The sequence below is a fragment of the Pristiophorus japonicus genome, chromosome 5 (genome assembly GCF_044704955.1).
Source record: "Pristiophorus japonicus isolate sPriJap1 chromosome 5, sPriJap1.hap1, whole genome shotgun sequence".
Lineage (NCBI taxonomy): Eukaryota > Metazoa > Chordata > Chondrichthyes > Pristiophoridae > Pristiophorus > Pristiophorus japonicus.
The window spans coordinates 290,683,931-290,700,804 of NC_091981.1; the positions used below are offsets into that span (position 1 = coordinate 290,683,931).

The 16,874-nt window shown below is 49.0% G+C and overlaps 1 protein-coding gene across 1 annotated transcript; it reads left to right on the forward strand.

Moving 5' to 3' along the window:
• Window positions 1–3,050: 3,050 nt before the first annotated feature.
• On the forward strand, window positions 3,051–4,965 carry LOC139264170 (uncharacterized). Its single transcript, XM_070880256.1, is given in 6 exon segments — window positions 3,051–3,341; window positions 3,379–3,615; window positions 3,617–3,689; window positions 3,692–3,864; window positions 3,867–4,051; window positions 4,788–4,965. Coding segments are annotated over 6 exon segments (1,137 nt in total).
• Window positions 4,966–16,874: the final 11,909 nt, after the last annotated feature.

Consider the following 16,874-nt stretch of genomic DNA (forward strand, 5'->3'; position numbering starts at 1 on the left):
TCTGCCAAATTTTTGCCCACTCACTTAGCCTATCTATATCCCTTTGCAGTTTTTGCATCCTCCTCACAACTTGCTTTGTCACCTAAGGCGGCAGCCAATTTGCGCACAACAGCAATGCGATAATGACTAGATGTTTATGGTTGTTGATTGAGGAATAAATATTGGCCAGGACACTGGGGATAACTCCCCTGCTCGCCTTTGAAATAGTGCTACAACATCTTTTACGTCCACCTGAGAGAGCAGACGGGGCCTCAGTTTAAAGTCTCATCTGAAAGACGGCACCTCAGACTCCCTCAGCACTGCACCAGAATCGCAGCCTAGATTTATGTGCTCAAAATCCCTGGAGTGGGACTTGAACCCACAACATTCTGACTCCGAGGGTGGGTGTACTACCCACTGAGCCACAGCTGACAAAAAGGAATTGGATATATTCTTGAAAAGGAAAAATTGGCGGGGCTATGGGGAAAGAGCAGGGGAGGATGGGACTAACAGGATAGTTCTTTCAGAGAGCTGTAGCTTTGAAAATCCCTGATTTTAATCACTCAACCATCGCTGGCCATGCCTTCAGCTGCTGAGGCCCCAAGCTCTGCAATTCCCTCCCTAAACCTCTCCGCCTCCCTACCTTTCCGCCTCCCTACCTTTCCTTCTTTAAGATGTGCCTTAAAACTGACCTCTTTGACCAAGATTTTGGTCGCTTGTCCTAATATTTCCTTCGATGGCTCGGTTACAATTTTGTTTGATAATTGCTCCTGCAAAGCACTTTGGGACGTTTTACTATGTTAAAGGCGCTATATACATACAAATTGTTGCTGTGTACACTGTTTCTAATAAGATTCTCCACAAATTAAAAAATTCAACAAAGGTGAAAGGTATATTTTTTTGGTCAGTGATTCACTCATTAAACCCATCACCCCGTTAATCCTCCCTTAAACCCCCACCCTCGTTAAACCTCATCCTCCTGCCCCCATTTAACACCATCCTCCCCATTAAACCCCCCCTCCTGCCCCCGTTAAGCCCTCATTAAAAAACCCCTGCTGACCATGGAATTGGGAGTGAGCCCGTTCGAGAGAGAAGTGATCGAGACTGACGGTTGGCAATATGTAACTAGTGGGGTGCCACAGGGATCGGTACTGGGGCCTTCCAACTATTTGCAATCTTTTTTGAGGACTTGGATGAAGGGACCGAGTGTAATGTAGCCAAGTTTGCTGATGATGCAAAGATGGGTGGGAAAGCAAGTTGCTAGGAGGACGCAAAGATTCTGCAAAGGGATAGGGACAGGCTGAGTGAGTCGGCAGATGGAATATAGGGCCCAAGTTTCCACAGGATAAAAAACGGGCGCCCCTCCGAGCTGGGCTCCCGTTTTTCGCGCCTAAAACGGCGCCAGAAAAAAAAACGCGCTATTCTCGAGCGCTTTGCAGCTCCTTGTCTGTTTGGCGCAGCGCCCAGGGGGGCGGAGCCTACACTCGCGCCGATTTTGTAAGTGGGAGGGGGCGGGTACTATTTAAATTAGTTTTTTTCCTGCCGGCAACGTTGCACGTGCGCGTTGGAGCGTTCGCACACGCGCAGTGTGAAGGAAACATTGGCACTTGGCCATTTTTGTAGTTCTTTGTAGCTGTTTAATTTTTGAACATTTTTTAATAAAAGCACATTGCCATCAGCACTGAGGCTTCTTGCAGCCTTCTCACTGTCTCCTTCCCCTCCCCGGCAACAAACGGCGGTTTCCTCCCCCTCCCTCCCCTCTGCGGCGGCAACAAACCGCTGTCTCCTCCCCCTCCGCGGCGGCAACAAACCGCTGTCTCCTTCCCCACCCTCCCCTCCACGGCAACAAACGGCGGTTTCCTCCCCCTCCCTCCCCTCCGCGGCGGCAACAAACTGTTGTCTCCTTCCCCTCCACGGCAACAAACGGCAGTTTCCTCCCCTTCCCTCCTCTCCGCGGCGGCAACAAACCGCTGTCTCCTTCCCCTCCACGGCAACAAACGGCGGTTTCCTCCCCCTCCCTCCCCTCCACGGCAACAAACCGCTGTCTCCTTCCCCTCCCTCCCCTCCACGGCAACAAACCGCTGTATCCTTCCCCTCCCTCCCCTCCACGGCAACAAACGGCGGTTTCCTCCCCCTCCCTCCCCTCTACGGCAACAAACCGCTGTCTCCTTCCCCTCCGCGGCAACAAACGACGGTTTCCTTCCCCCACCCCCCGCGGCAATGAACGATGGCTGAAGCACTTTCACACAGGTAGGAAGATGGTTTATTTAATCTTTTCTTTGCTTATGTTTATCAGGTTGGATTTATTTGTATAATATTTGTAGAAGTATAAATAAGGATTGATTGTAGAATTTAATGAGTTCCCTTCCCCCCCCACCTCGTTCTGGACGCCTAATTTGTAACCTGCGCCTGATTTTTTTAATGTGTAGAACAGGTTTTTTCAGTTCTACAAAAATCTTCACTTGCTCCATTCTACTTTAGTTTGGAGTACGTTTTCACTGTGGAAACTTTGAAATCAGGCGTCAGTGGCCGGACACGCCCCCGTTTGAAGAAAAATTTCTGTTCCAAAGCAGAACTGTTCTACCTGACTAGAACTGCAGAAAAAAAAATGTGCGATTTCTAAGATAGTCCGTTCTCCACCAGTTGCTCCTAAAAATCAGGCGCAAATCATGTGGAAACTTGGGCCCATAGTGCGGGAAAACGTGAGGTTACCCAGTTTGGTAGCAAGAATTAAAAAAAACAAATGATTAAATGGAGAGCGACTACAAAATGCTGCGGTAGAGAGACCTGGGGGTCGTTGTGCATGAAACATGAAACACAAATGGCCTGCTCCTGAATCTTCCGTTCCAAGACTGACGCTCGGTTGATCCATTTTCTCTGTTGTATTTAGGAATCTGCCGCTGGGAGGAACTGAAGCCACCGATTTTTCGCCCATCCAGCCTGACGGGGGGGGGGGGGGGGGGAGGTGAATTGACGTTCGGGCCCTCTCCCGCGACCCACCCCCCCTGGCCTGGTGACGGATGGATGGCTCGGCCGCACTGAGCCCGCAATGCTGCTGACCTGGTGTGGCAATGTTGTCGCGGACGAGGAAGCGAGGGAAGGCCCTGGGATCCGCTCAGCCGGCCGGCGGCGGCGGCAGGAGGAAGAAGAAGAAGAAGAGCGGCGAGTTGGCGGGGCGGGGACGCTTTCCCTTCAATGGCCTACCGCCCGATTGCCAGCGGTACTGTTTCGGCTCCCTGTCCGAGGTGGAGAAGGGCCGGGCGGCACTGGTATGCCGGGCATGGAACCGGCTGATGAGAACGTGGCGGCAAGCGGACTTCGCGGGGCCCGTGCGCGCGCCGGGAGGCCGAGGGCGCGCGGCCGCCCCAACTGCCGCCGCTCGCGGCCGGTGACGCGGAGCGGGACCTGGAACTGGAGCGCGAGTGCTGGCGGGAACGGCTCGTGCACGATGCCTACCACCTGACGTCGCGCGGCGCCAACGTCCTGCGACTGCGCGCCAGCTTGGAGCTGGGCGGCCAGCGGGCCGGCTGGAGCCGCTTCCTCCAGCGCGTCCACTACCGCCAGCTGCGCGAGTTGGATTTGAACTGGACTGGACGGGCCGCGCCGGCCCGCCGCTTGAGCTCCAGCTCCAACCGCTGCCGCCGCCGGGCCCCCGCATCATGCCGCCCAGGCCGAGCAACTCAGCAACTTCCAGACCCTGCTCGAGCGGCTGGGCCGCGCCGGGCCCACCTGCCCTTCGACTGGCCCGAGCTCTCGGTCCGCCTGCTCGCCGCCTTCCAGCAGCTGCGGAGCCTGGAGCTGACCTACTTCTGGGTCTTCAAGGGCGTCGGTCCCAACACTGTGCAAGAGCTGAGCCGGGTCCTGCCCAACCTCCGGCGCCTGACCCTCCCCTCCACGTCCTGATCCCCGTCAAAGACCTGGAGGTCACCTACCCCTTGGAGTCCAGCTCCTTGGAGTTCCTGGACGTGTCCCAGAGCCGGGGCCTGGTCTTCCGCCTGCTCAACCTGCCGCGGCTCAAGGAGATGAAGGTCAAGAAGACCCTCGGGGGCATCATCCTCAGCCGGCAGACCCAGCTGGCCGTGCCTCTACAACTCTTTTGGGGAAAACATAATAAATTAGATCAAGTGCCACCCCCCCCCCCCCGATCTGGGGGACACTCCAAACACTTTTCATGTGCCCTTTTTTTTGGGTGATTTTTGTTTTTTTTGGGGGCAGTAAAACCATCATTTACAAGTGCCCCCTATAAAAGGGGAGGGGGACACTAAAATCGTCTGTTAAAACAAATTAAACTTTAAAACATATAAAATCAAATTAAAATTTGATTGCCAGGGGTAACGATGCACTCCAGTCCCTCCGGCGCCCACCTCTCGCGGAAGGCCTCGAGCGTACCGGTGGACACCGCGTGCTCCATCTCCAGGGACACCCTGGCGTGGATGTAAGCGCGGAAGAGAGGCAGGCAGTCTTGGCCATGCCCAGGAGTAGTCCTACAAGGAGGCCTTCGGACCTACCCGCTCCCCTCCACCGTGCCTCAACAACTCTTTTGAGAGAACAATAAATAAACATTAAATCAAGTGTCCCCTGAATAAAGGGGGGGAGGGACACTCCAAACACTTTAAGTGCCTTTTTTGTTTTTTTGGGGGGGGTTTTGGGCACTAAAACCATAAATTATACTGGTGTTCCCTGTCTAAAAGGGAAGGAGGACATTAAAACCCGGCACAATAAACCAATTAAACTTAAAACATATAAAGTCAAATTATAATTTGGTTGTCGGGGGTGATGATGCACTCCAGTCCCTCCTCTCGCGGAAGACTGCGAGTGTACCGTCCATGCCTCTACAGCCTGCTCCAGGAGGGCACGCCCCAACTGCGCGCCCTCAACCACCACCAGCTGCTGTCATCCTTGTGCCAACCGGCCTATGCTGGGCTGGAGGAGGTGCTGGTGCAGGCCTGTTACTGCGTGCAGCACTCTGATACCTGGCTGCTCTGAGCCTCCGCAAATCAAACCACAACCCCCAGCCAAGCATTCCTCTTCAATTTATCATTCCCCAATCCCTCCCCTCCACCCCACCCCGCTCATAGAAACATAGAAAATAGGTGCAGGAGTAGGCCATTCGGCCCTTCGAGCCTGCACGCATTCACTATGATCATGGCTGATCATTCATCTCAGTACCCCTTTCCTGCTTTCTCTCCATACCCCTTGATCCCTTTAGCCGTAAGGGCCACATCTAACTCCCTTTTGAATATATCTAATGAACTGGCCTCAGCAACTTTCTGCGGTAGAGAATTCCACAGGTTAACAACTCTCTTGAGTGAAGAAGTTTCTCCTCATCTCGGTCCGAAATGGCTTACCCCTTATCCTTAGACAGACCCCTGGTTCTGGACTTCCCCAACATCGGGAACATTCTTCCTGCATCTAACCTGTCCAATCTCATCAGAATTTTATGTTTCTATGAGATCCCCTCTCATTCTTCTAAATTCCAGTGAATATAAGCCTAGTCGATCCAGTCTTTCTTCATATGTCAGTCCTGCCATCCCAGGAATCAGTCTGGTGAACCTTCGCTGCACTCCCTCAATAGCAGGAATGTCCTTCAGATTAGGAGACCAAAACTGTACACAATATTCAAGGTGTGGTCTCACCAAGGCCCTGTACAACTGCAGTAAGACCTCCCTGCTCCTATACTCAAATCTTCTCACTATGAAGCTCATTTGCCTTCTTCACCGTCTGCAGTACCTACATGCCAACTTTCAATGACTGATGTACCATGACACCCAGGTCTCGTTGCACCTCCCCTTTTCCTAATCTGTCACCATTCAGATAATATTCTGCTTTCCTGTTTTTGCCACTATAGTGGATAACCTCACATTTATCCACATTATACTACATCCTGATCACTCTCTCCCTCCCCCCGACCTATCTCAACCCCATCTCTCCCTTGCCCCCTCATCTTTCTCTCCCTCCCCCATCTCTCTCTCCCTCCCCCATCTCTCCCTCCCTCATCTCTCTCTCTCACCCTCCCCCATCTCTCTCACCCTCCCCCATCTCTCTCACCCTCCCCCATCTCTCTCACCCTCCCCCCATCTCTCAATCCCCCATCTCTCTCTCAATCCCCCATCTCTCTCCCTCCCCATCTCTCTCTCCCTCCCCATCTCTCCCTCCCCCATCTCTCTCTCCCTCCCCCATCTCTCTCTCCCTCCCCCCATCTCTCTCTCCCTCCCCCATCTCTCTCTCCCTCCCCCCATCTCTCTCTCCCTCCCCCATCTCTCTCTCCCTCCCCCATCTCTCTCTCCCTCCCCCATCTCTCTCTCCCTCCCCCCATCTCTCTCTCCCTCCCCCCATCTCTCTCTCCCTCCCCCATCTCTCTCTCCCTCCCCCATCTCTCTCTCCCTCCCCCCATCTCTCTCTCCCTCCCCCATCTCTCTCTCCCTCCCCCCCATCTCTCTCTCCCTCCCCCCATCTCCCTCTCCCCATCTCTCTCTCCCTCCCCCTCATCTCTCTCTCCCTCCCCCTCATCTCTCTCTCCCTCCCCCCATCTCTCCCTCCCCCCATCTCTCTCTCCCTCCCCCCCATCTCTCTCACCCTCCACCCCCATCCCTCCCCCCCATCTCTCTCTCCCTCCCCCCCATCTCTCTCTCCCTCCCCCCCATCTCTCTCTCCCTCCCCCCCCCATCTCTCTCTCCCTCCCTTCCCCCATCTCTCCCTCCCCTTCCCCCATCTCTCCCTCCCCTCCCCCCATCTCTCCCTCCCCTCCCCAACTCTCTCTCCCTCCCCTCCCCAACTCTCTCTCCCTCCCCTCCCCAACTCTCTCTCCCTCCCCTCCCCAACTCTCTCTCCCTCCCCTCCCCAACTCTCTCTCCCTCCCCTCCCCAACTCTCTCTCCCCCCCCCCATCTCGCTCTCCCTCCCCCCCAAACTCTCTCCGCCCCCATCTCGCTCTCCCTCCCCCCCAAACTCTCTCCCTCCCCCCCCCAAACACTCTCTCCCCCCCAAACACTCTCTCTCTCCCCCCCCCATCTCGCACTCTCTCCCCCCCCCCCAAACTCTCGCTCCTCCCCCCCCCAAACTCTCGCTCCCTCCCCCCCAACTCTCGCTCCCTCCCCCCCAACTCTCGCTCCCTCCCCCCAACACATCTGTTTAATCTAGAAGCATGATCGGAACATCAAGGATCACTTCAACTTCCCCACCCCCTTTCCATTGTTCACTCCTGCACAGATTCTGATGAAAGCAGAGAAACACAGTGGGGGAGGCACTAAGTGGAGTACTGCGTGGGTCAGTGCTTAGATGCTGGTTTCTGATTGACCTAGATACAGGTTGGTAAATCTCCATAAACAGCAAAACGGGGAGTGCTATAGGAAGAGAATGCAGGTAAACCTTTGGAGAAGGATTGGGATTTATTTGGCAATCGGATAGACAAATGGCAAATTAAATTTACTACTGACGGATGTGAGGTGGTGGTCAAAAGAATGAGCTCCAGTGAAGGAAGCAGAATTAGCACAGGGAAACTCTGAAATGGATCTTTGAGAGTTACAGCAGATTCATCACTTTCAATATGGATACAATATGGAACTAATAAAAAAAGCAAAACCACAACTAGCACAGTGGAGAATCAGCTTACAGAGATTGTTCTGTGCTTGGAATTTATAATGGGGAACAAAGAAATAGCAGACCAATTGAACAAATACTTTGGTTCTGTCTTCACTAAGGAAGACACAAATAACATTCTGGAAATACTAGGGGACCGAGGGTCGAGCGAAAAGGAGGAACTGAAGAAAATCCTTATTAGTCAGGAAATTGTGATGGGAAATTGATGGGATAGAAGGCCGATAAATCCCCAGGGCCTGATAGTCTGCATCCCAGAGTACTTAAGGAAGTGGCCCTAGAAATAGTGCTCGCATTGGTGGTCATTTTCCAACATTCTACAGACTGGATCAGCTCCTATGGATTGGAGGGTAGCTAATGTAACCCCACTTTTTAAAATGGGAGGGAGAGAGAAAACGGAATTATAGACCGGTTAACCTGACATCGGTAGTGGGGAAAATGTTGGAATCAATTATTAAAGATGTAATAGCAGCATGGATTTATGAAAGGGAAATCATGCTTCACAAATCTTCTAGAATTTTTTGAGGATGTAACTAATAGAGTGTATTGTGTTCCTAACACAGATGAGACTGCACACAGGGAGGTTAAAGTAACAGTGACCTCAGTCTTTATTAAGACACTCCAGAGTGAGGAACAAGCCTTAGAGGGCCGGCTTATATACAGTGCTCCCAAGGGATGCTGGGATCCCTTGGGACTTCAGGGGATGCGCTCTCTGGTAGGCGAAACATAGGAGTGCATGCTTTACAGATACACAACAGAGTGGATAAGGGAAAACCAGTGGATGTGGTGTATTTGGACTTTCAAAAGACTTTTGACAATGTCCCACACAAGAGATTAGTGTGTAAAATTAAAGCACATGGTATTGGGGGTAATGTATTGACGTGGATAGAGAACTGGTTGGCAGACAGGAAGCAAAGAGTAGGAATAAACGGGTCCTTTTCAGAATGGCAGGCAGTGACTAGTGGGGTACCTCAATGTTCAGTGCTGGGACCCCAGCTATTTACAATATACATTAATGATTTAGACGAAGGAATTGAATGTAACATCTCTAAGTTTGCAGATGACACTAAGCTGGGTGGCAGTGTGAGCTGTGAGGAGGATGCTAAGAGGCTACAGGTTGACTTGGACAGGTTAGGTGAATGGGCAAATGCATGGCAGATGCAGTATAATGTAGATAAATGTGAGGTTATCCACATTTGTGGCAAAAACAGGAAGGCAGAATATTATCTGAATAGTGACAGATTAGGAAAAGGGGAGGTGCAACGAGACCTGGGTGTCATGGTACATCAGTCTTTGAAAGTTGGCCTGCAGATACAGCAAGCGGTGAAGAAGGCAAATGGCATGTTGGCCTTCATAGTGAGAGGAATTGAGTATAGGAAAAGGGAGGTCTTACTGCAGTTGTACAGGGCCTTGGTGAGGCCACACCTTGAATATTGTGTACAGTTTTGGTCTCCTAATCTGAGGAAGGACATTCTTGCTATTGAGGGAGTGCAGCGAAGGTTCACCAGACTGATTCCTGGGATGGCAGGACTGATATATGAAGAAAGACTGGATCGACTAGGCTTATATTCACTGGAATTTAGAAGAATGAGAGGGGATCTCATAGAAACATATAAAATTCTGACGGGGTTGGACAGGTTAGATGCAGGAAGAATGTTCCCGATGTTGTGGAAGTCGAGAACCAGGGGTCACAGTCTAAGGATAAGGGGTAAGCCATTTAGGACCGAGATGAGGAGAAACTTCTTCACTCAGAGAATTGTGAACCTGTGGAATTCTCTACCACAGAAAGTTGTTGAGGCCAGTTCACTGGATTTATTCAAAAGGGAGTTAGATGTGGCCCTTACGGCCAAAGGGATCAAGGGTTATGGAGAGAAAGCAGGAATGGGGTACTGAAGTTACATGATTAGCCATGATCATATTGAATGGTGGTGCAGACTCGAAGGGCCGAATGGTCTGTTCCTGCACCTATTTTCTATGTTTCTGAGGCTTAATGCTTTGAGAAGAAAGAAGATAAATAAATACATTTATATAGCATAGTTCACGACACCACAATTTGATTCTCAACTTCCAAGAGGGACAAGCATGTGCTGGAGAAGATGTAGAGAAGAGCAACAGGAACAATCTCAACTTTAAAGGGATGAGTTGAAGAGAAACAAAGAGAAAAGTTCTATAGTCTAAACTAGAGGTGATCCAAAACTCGGCAGCCCGTGTCCTAACTCTCACCAATTCCCGCTCCCCCATCACTCCTGTGCTCGCTGACCACATTGGCTCCCAGTTAAGCAATGCCTCGATTTCAGAATTCTCATCCTTGTTTTCAAATCCCCCCGTGGCCTCACCCTTCCCTATCTCTATAGTCTCCTTCAGCCCCACAACACCCCCCCACCCCCGAGATGTCTGCGCTCCTCTAATTCTGCCCTCTTGAACATCCTTGTTTATAATCGCGCAACCATTGGTGGCCGTGTCTTCTGTTGCCTAGGCCCTAAGCTCTGGAATTCCCTGCCTAAACCTGGTTACCTCTCTACCTGTCTTTCCTTCTTCAAGACGCTCCTTAAAACCTACCTTTTTGACCAAGCTTTTGGTCACCTGCCCTAATTTCTCCGTATGTGGCTCGGTTTCAAATTTTTTGTCTCATAACACTCCTGTGAAGCACCTTGGGACGTTTCACTACGTTAAAGGCGCTATATAAATACAAGTTGCTGTTATAGAGAGAAGGTTAAGAAGGGCATCTCGCTGAGATATATAAGGTATTAAATGGATGAGGCAGTGGGAATATATTTAAATTAGACTTACGTAAACAAAAAGACTCCAAGAAACATTTCTTTACTCAAAGAGTGAGTAATGTTTGGAATAAATCTATAAGGGAAGGTATTAATGATGGGGTTGGTAAAACCATAAATATTGTAAGGAATATTGATCAAAGACTATCAGAAGAATTCCCTCTCCGCCACTGCTGCCTAATGATGTAATACTTCTAAGGGTTATAAAGTGCCTAACATGTTGGCTCCACTCCAAACCATTTTATATTAACCAGAGTATATTTATAACCACAGAAACCAAACTTAGAGTGAACGAGTTAACTTCTGGACAAAGTACTCAAAGACAGAGATACAGAAATCCATGAAATGATATTAACACATCTATGATAACATGATTAATACTGACACGACTATGATTTAGTGGTACACAATATGATTAATACTGACATAAGACTATGCATTAAGGGGTACATGAAGAACTTAGTGGATATAGTCGACTGAGACTACTAAACACTAAATAAAATTACACTCGGTATCCAAGATTAACGCAAAGTTCGCAATCTTTTTCACAGTTAGATTCCTTGTCTCCGAAAGGTTAACAGTTGTAAATATCAAATATGTCCAAGTACATGTAAAGTCTATTTTAGCATATTGCTGAAACACCAATATTTTCATAAAACCTTGTCCTTCTGGGCTGGCTGTGGTAGAACTGAGCAGACCCGCCTCTCTCTGGATATTTAACTCTGGAAATGTCTAGTTATCGTGATCACCCACCCCCTTGGATGGTTTTCCCCTCCTGGTTTGTCCAACTTTGAAAATTCTGTTATATCTAAACGATGAACAGTTTCTCATTTCTGACTTTGTTCTCAAACTTGAACTGTTGCAGATAATATGATACACCTTAAAAGTTTGATTATCAGACTAAACTTTTTCAATCTTCCAAATAAAACCTTCATTTTTGGGATTGTTTTGTATTTGGGTTTCAAAGTTACAATCTGTTATTGTGCGATTACAAAAGATAAGCCTATCTTTCCCATCTATTTTTAGCTGGACCAATCATAATGACCCATCTTGTCACAAGGATACGATTATAAGTGTCATTCTTTATTGACAGACAGATGTCAGGTATTTGGTTATTCAACTCTCCAGGTCTATCCCTGTACAACATGATAGTACTGGCTATGACTGGTCTTCAAGATATTGCTCATCTCTTCAGACAACATTGGCCTGTTCAGTGGCTTCTGCAGTATGGCCTTTCTTTGCTCCAGACGTTGATTAGAAACGCCTACTTGTTCTGCGAGCTTTTGTCTCTTGCTCTGAGAACATTGCCTGAACCTTTCCAGAGTTCTCCTCTTCACCCTTCCCAGAATTTAGCAGTGTTTTTCTCAGGCCACATACATAGAATCATAGAATCTTACAGCACAGAAGGAGGCCATTCAGCCCATCGTGCCTGTGCTGGCTCTTTGAAAGAGCTATCCAATTAATCCCACTCTCTTCTTTCCCAATAGACCTGCAATTTGTTCTCCTTCAAGTATTTATCCAATTCCATTTTGAAAGTTGCTATTGAATCTGCTCCCTTTCAGTAGTGCATTCCAGATCATAACTCACTGTGCAAAGAATATTCTCATCTTCCCTCAATTAACTTCAATCTGTGTCCTTTGGTCAGCGACGTTCTTGCCAGTGGAAACAGTTTCTTGCAATCTACTCTATCAAAACCCTTCATAATTTTGAACACATCTATTAAATCTCCATTAACCTTCTCTGCTCTAAGGAGAACTGTTATGTCTGCAATAAAGATTCAAACTGAGTACTGTTTAACTAAGCAAGGTATGACCTCGGCTGTGCTTTATTTAGTCCCAAAGTGACTCTCTCACAAAATGGCTGGCCCTTTATACCAGAGGAGCACCATGTGCATGCTGCTCAGTGCCTCCAACAATGATGCCATCTGGTGGCTACAAACAGCATGTACATACATGACAATCCCCTTCTCTGAGATCTTATCACAGTCTTTCGCAGGTTGAGACGGTCCGGTGCTTTACGCTCCCGGGTTGACCGTCTCAGTTCAATTCCGGCCTTGGGTGAGTGTGTGGAGTCTGTTGGGGGTGGCAGTGGCCATGTCAGGAATTGCAAGTCCATTTTTATTGAACAAGTCTGTGATGGAAATTTTGGGTTCACTGATGACCCTTGAGTCCACTGAAGGCTGCTGGTAGGTTGGTTGGTTGTCGACGATTTCTTCGTCTGACTGCTCTGGCTCGTCTGTGTGCCTCAGCTTTGTTTGATCCATGAGTTTTCTGCAAGTTTGCCCATTCTTGAAATTAATAAAAAATACTCTGTTGCCCTCCTTGGCCATGGCCGTACCAGTGATCCATTTGGGACCCTGACCATAATTCAACACATATACAGGATCATTAACAGAAATCTCGCGTGACACAGTTGCGCGATCGTGGTACCCTTGTTGACTCTATCTTCAGTATTCAACATGATTACTTAAATCCGGGTGTACAAGCGATAACTTGGTCTTAAGACCTCTTTTCATCATGAGTTCAGCAGGCGAGACCCCTGTGAATGTGTGGGGTCTTGTCCTGTAACTCAGCAGTATGCAAGACAAGCGGGTCTGCAGTGACCCTTTGTTTGATAATTTGTACTGCACGGTCTGCTTGTCCGTTTGACCCAGGCTTGAATGGTGCTGACCTTACATGTTTTATGCCGTTAAGTTTTACAAACTCCTGAAACTCCTGACTGGTGAAGCATGACTCCTGTTGCTCACCACTATGTCAGGCAGACCATGTGTCACAAAAATGACAGTGAGATTCTCTATGGTTGTGTGGATGTACTGGATGACATGGTTATGCATTCTATCCACTTCGAATAAGCATCCACCACCACTAAAAACATCTTGCCCAGGAAGGGACCTGCAAAATCTACATGGATCCTGGACCAAAGTTTGGATGGCCATGACCACAGACTCAGCGGCGATTCTGCTGGTGCTTTGCTGAGCTGCATGCAGGTGTTGCACTGATGCATGCTGCTTCCAGCTCAGAATCAATTCCTGGCCACCATACGTGGGACCTGGCAATGGCTTTCCTCATCACTATACCAGGATGTGTGCTGTGTAACTCACACACAAACTTCTCTCTCCCTTTCTTGGGCATTACAACATGATTGCCCCACAATATGCAATCTGCTTGAATAGACAGTTCGTCCTTACGACGAATGTACGATTTGGCCTCCTCGCGCATTTGCTTAGGTATGGCAGACCAATCCCCTTTGAGGATGCAACCCTTTACCGCCGATAATATCGGGTCCTGGCTGGTCCAGGTCTTAACTTGTTGAGCCGTGACAGGGGTGCCTTCACTCTCAAAAGCATCCATGATTAACAGTAAATCTGCCGGTTGTGGCGTTTCCACCTCCGGTGTGGGCAGCGGCAACTGGCTCAAAGCATCAGCACAATTTTCTGTGCCAGGTCTGTGGTGAATGACATAATCATAGGCAGATACTGTCAGCGCCCACCTTTGGATGCGGAATGAAGCTTTGGTATTGATATCTTTGCTCTCGGAAAACAACGAAATGAGCGGCTTGTGATCGGTCTCTAATTCGAACCTCAGACCGAGCAGATATTGATGCATCTTTTTAACACCGTACAGACACACTAAAGCTTCTTTTTCTACCCTACTGTAGGCTCTTTCTGCATTAGACAAACTTTTGGATGCATACGTGACAGGTTGAAGTTTCCCCGACTTGTTGTAACACGCAACCAATTCGAAATGACGATGCATCACAGGCCAAGACTAAACGTTTACATGGGTCATAATGTACCAGCAGCTTGTTCGAGCAAAGCAGATTGGTGGCTTTCTCGAAAGCTCTGTCTTGCAATACGCCCCACACCCAGTTGTTGCCTTTTCTTAATAGCATGTATAGTGGTTCAAGTAAGGTGCTCAATTTAGGTAGAAAGTTACCAAAGTAGTTGAGTAGACCTAGGAACGAACACAGCTCTGTCATGTTCTGTGGCTTGGGTGCATTCTTGATAGCTTTGGTTTTCATGTCAGTAGGTCTGATGCCATCAGCGGCGATTTTCCTCCCCAGTAATTCGACCTCCAGTGCCATGAAGACGCATTTCGAGCATTTAAGTCTGAGTCCCACTCTGTCCAAACGCAGTAGAATCTCTTCCAGGTTGCTCAGATGTTCCTTGGAGTCATGACCGGTGATCAGGATGTCATCTTGGAACACGACGGTTCTGGGAACGGACTTCAGTAGACTTTCCATATTCCTCTGGAATATTGCTGCAGCCGAGTGAATTCCAAACAGGCACCTGTGGTCAATAAACAGCCCTTTGTGCGTGTTAATGCACGTAAGTCTCTTCGACATCTCGACCAATTGCTGCGTCATATAGGCTGACGTCAAGTCCAGTTTTGTGAACGACTTCTCTCTGGCTAGCATCGCAAACAAGTCATCCCCCTTCGGTAACGGGTACTGATCTTGTTTCGAAACCCTGTTGATCATAGCCTTGTAGTCTCCACAGATTCTGACTGTGCCATCACTTTTCAGCACCGGAACAATGGGGCTGGCCCATTCATTAAATTCGACCGGTGATATGATCCCTTCACACTGGAGTCTGTTCAGTTCAATTTTGACCACCTCTCTCATCATATACAGCACTGCCCGAGCTTTATGATGGATGGGTCTTGCATCTGAGTCCATGCCCAATTTGAACAGTGAGGGGAACTTGCTCAATACTTGAGCACATGTATCTTCCTCTGAAGACAATGCCTTTATGTCATTCCAGTCGCATCTGATTTTCTCCAACCAGCTCCTGCCGAGCAGCATTGGGCCATTGCCTGGAACAATCCACAACGGTAACTCGTGAACTGCATCGTTATACGACTCATTCATTTGTGCACTGCAAATCACCTTTATCAGTTCTTTGGTGTATGTGCGCAGCTTGACGTTAACAGGACTAAGCCTGGGCCTCGCAGTCTTAGTATCCCACAGCGTATTAAATGTCCTCTCGTTCATGATCGATTGACTCACCCCTGTGTCCAGTTCCATCGATATCCTGTTAAACTTCACATTAATCAAAATTGGTTTACTCTTGGTTATGAAAGAGTACAGTCCATACACTTCTTCCTCTGGCATCTCGGATTGCGTATCCAGATCCGCGCTAGCCTGACTCTCATCCTCCACGTGGTGTGTCGCAGCTCGCTTGCTCATCTGTGGACACTTGCGCTGGAGATGCCCCACTCTCAGACAGCCTTTGCAACTATATTGCTTAAATCGGCACTGCTGGTGCCGATGATTTCCCCCACAACGCCAACACGGAGAAGTCGAATACCTTCCCACTGGCAGACTTCGGGCAACCACAGGTTTCACGAACGCAGCTGGATAGGCCCTGCCATGTGCCGCTCTGCCGAACGCTGAATCAGTCGCGAACGCAGACAGATAGGCACTGCCACGTGCCACTCTGCCAAACGCCGAATCAATCGCGAACACAGCCGGATAGGCCCTGCCACGTGCCACTCTGCCGAACGCTGAATCAGTCGCGAACACAGCCGGATAGGCCCTGCCATGTGCCACTCTGCCAAACGCCGAATCAATCGCATTTACAGTACTTGCCGAGGTTCGGTTCTTCACCGATATTTGCTTTAGAATCCTGTCCGTCGTCATACATGATTGAGCGATCTGGATGGCCCTTTTTAAATCCAACTCCTCCACTGCCAGAAGATTGCGCAGGATCACCTCGTGGTTGATACCGATAATAAAGAAGTCCCGCAGCATGTCTGCCAACACCGTCCCGAACTTGTACAGTCCTGCTAGATGTCTCAGGTCGGTAACGAATTCTGCCGCGCTGTGGCCCTCCGATCGAACGTGTGTATAAAACTTGTATCTCGAGATGATGATGCCATCGTCTGGCTTGAGGTGTTCTCGTACCAATGTACACAACTCCTCGTACGTTTTCTCTGTTGGATTACTAGGCATGAGTAGATTCTTTATCAGATCGTAGATCTTTAAACCGCACACAGTGAGGAACACAGCCCGACGCCGATCTGCATCGTTGGCCCCCTTCATTTTGTTGGTCACGAAGTACTGGTTCAAACAGCTCACAAAGTCTGCCCAATCTTCTGCCTCCACGAATCGCTCTAAAAATCCAATCGTGCTCATTTTGCAAACAAAGGTTCTTGTATTCTCGTCATCAAATGTTACGTATGCAATAAAGGTTCAAACTGAGTGCTGTTTAACTAAGCAAGGTACAACCTTGCCTGTGCTTTATTTAGTCCCAAAGTGACTCACTCACAAAATGGCTGGCCCTTTATACCAGAGCAGCACCATGTGCGTGCTGCTCAGTGGTCTCCAACAATGACGCCATCTGGTGGCTACAAACAGCATGTACATATATGACAAGAACAATCCCAGTTTCTCTAGTCTGAACTCCCTTATTCTCGTAAGTCTCCTCTGTACCCTCTCCAAAGCTATGGTGCCCAGAATTGGCATTATAGTCCAACTGAGGCCTAACTAGTGATTTATAAAGGTTTTCTATGCCTCTGTTTAT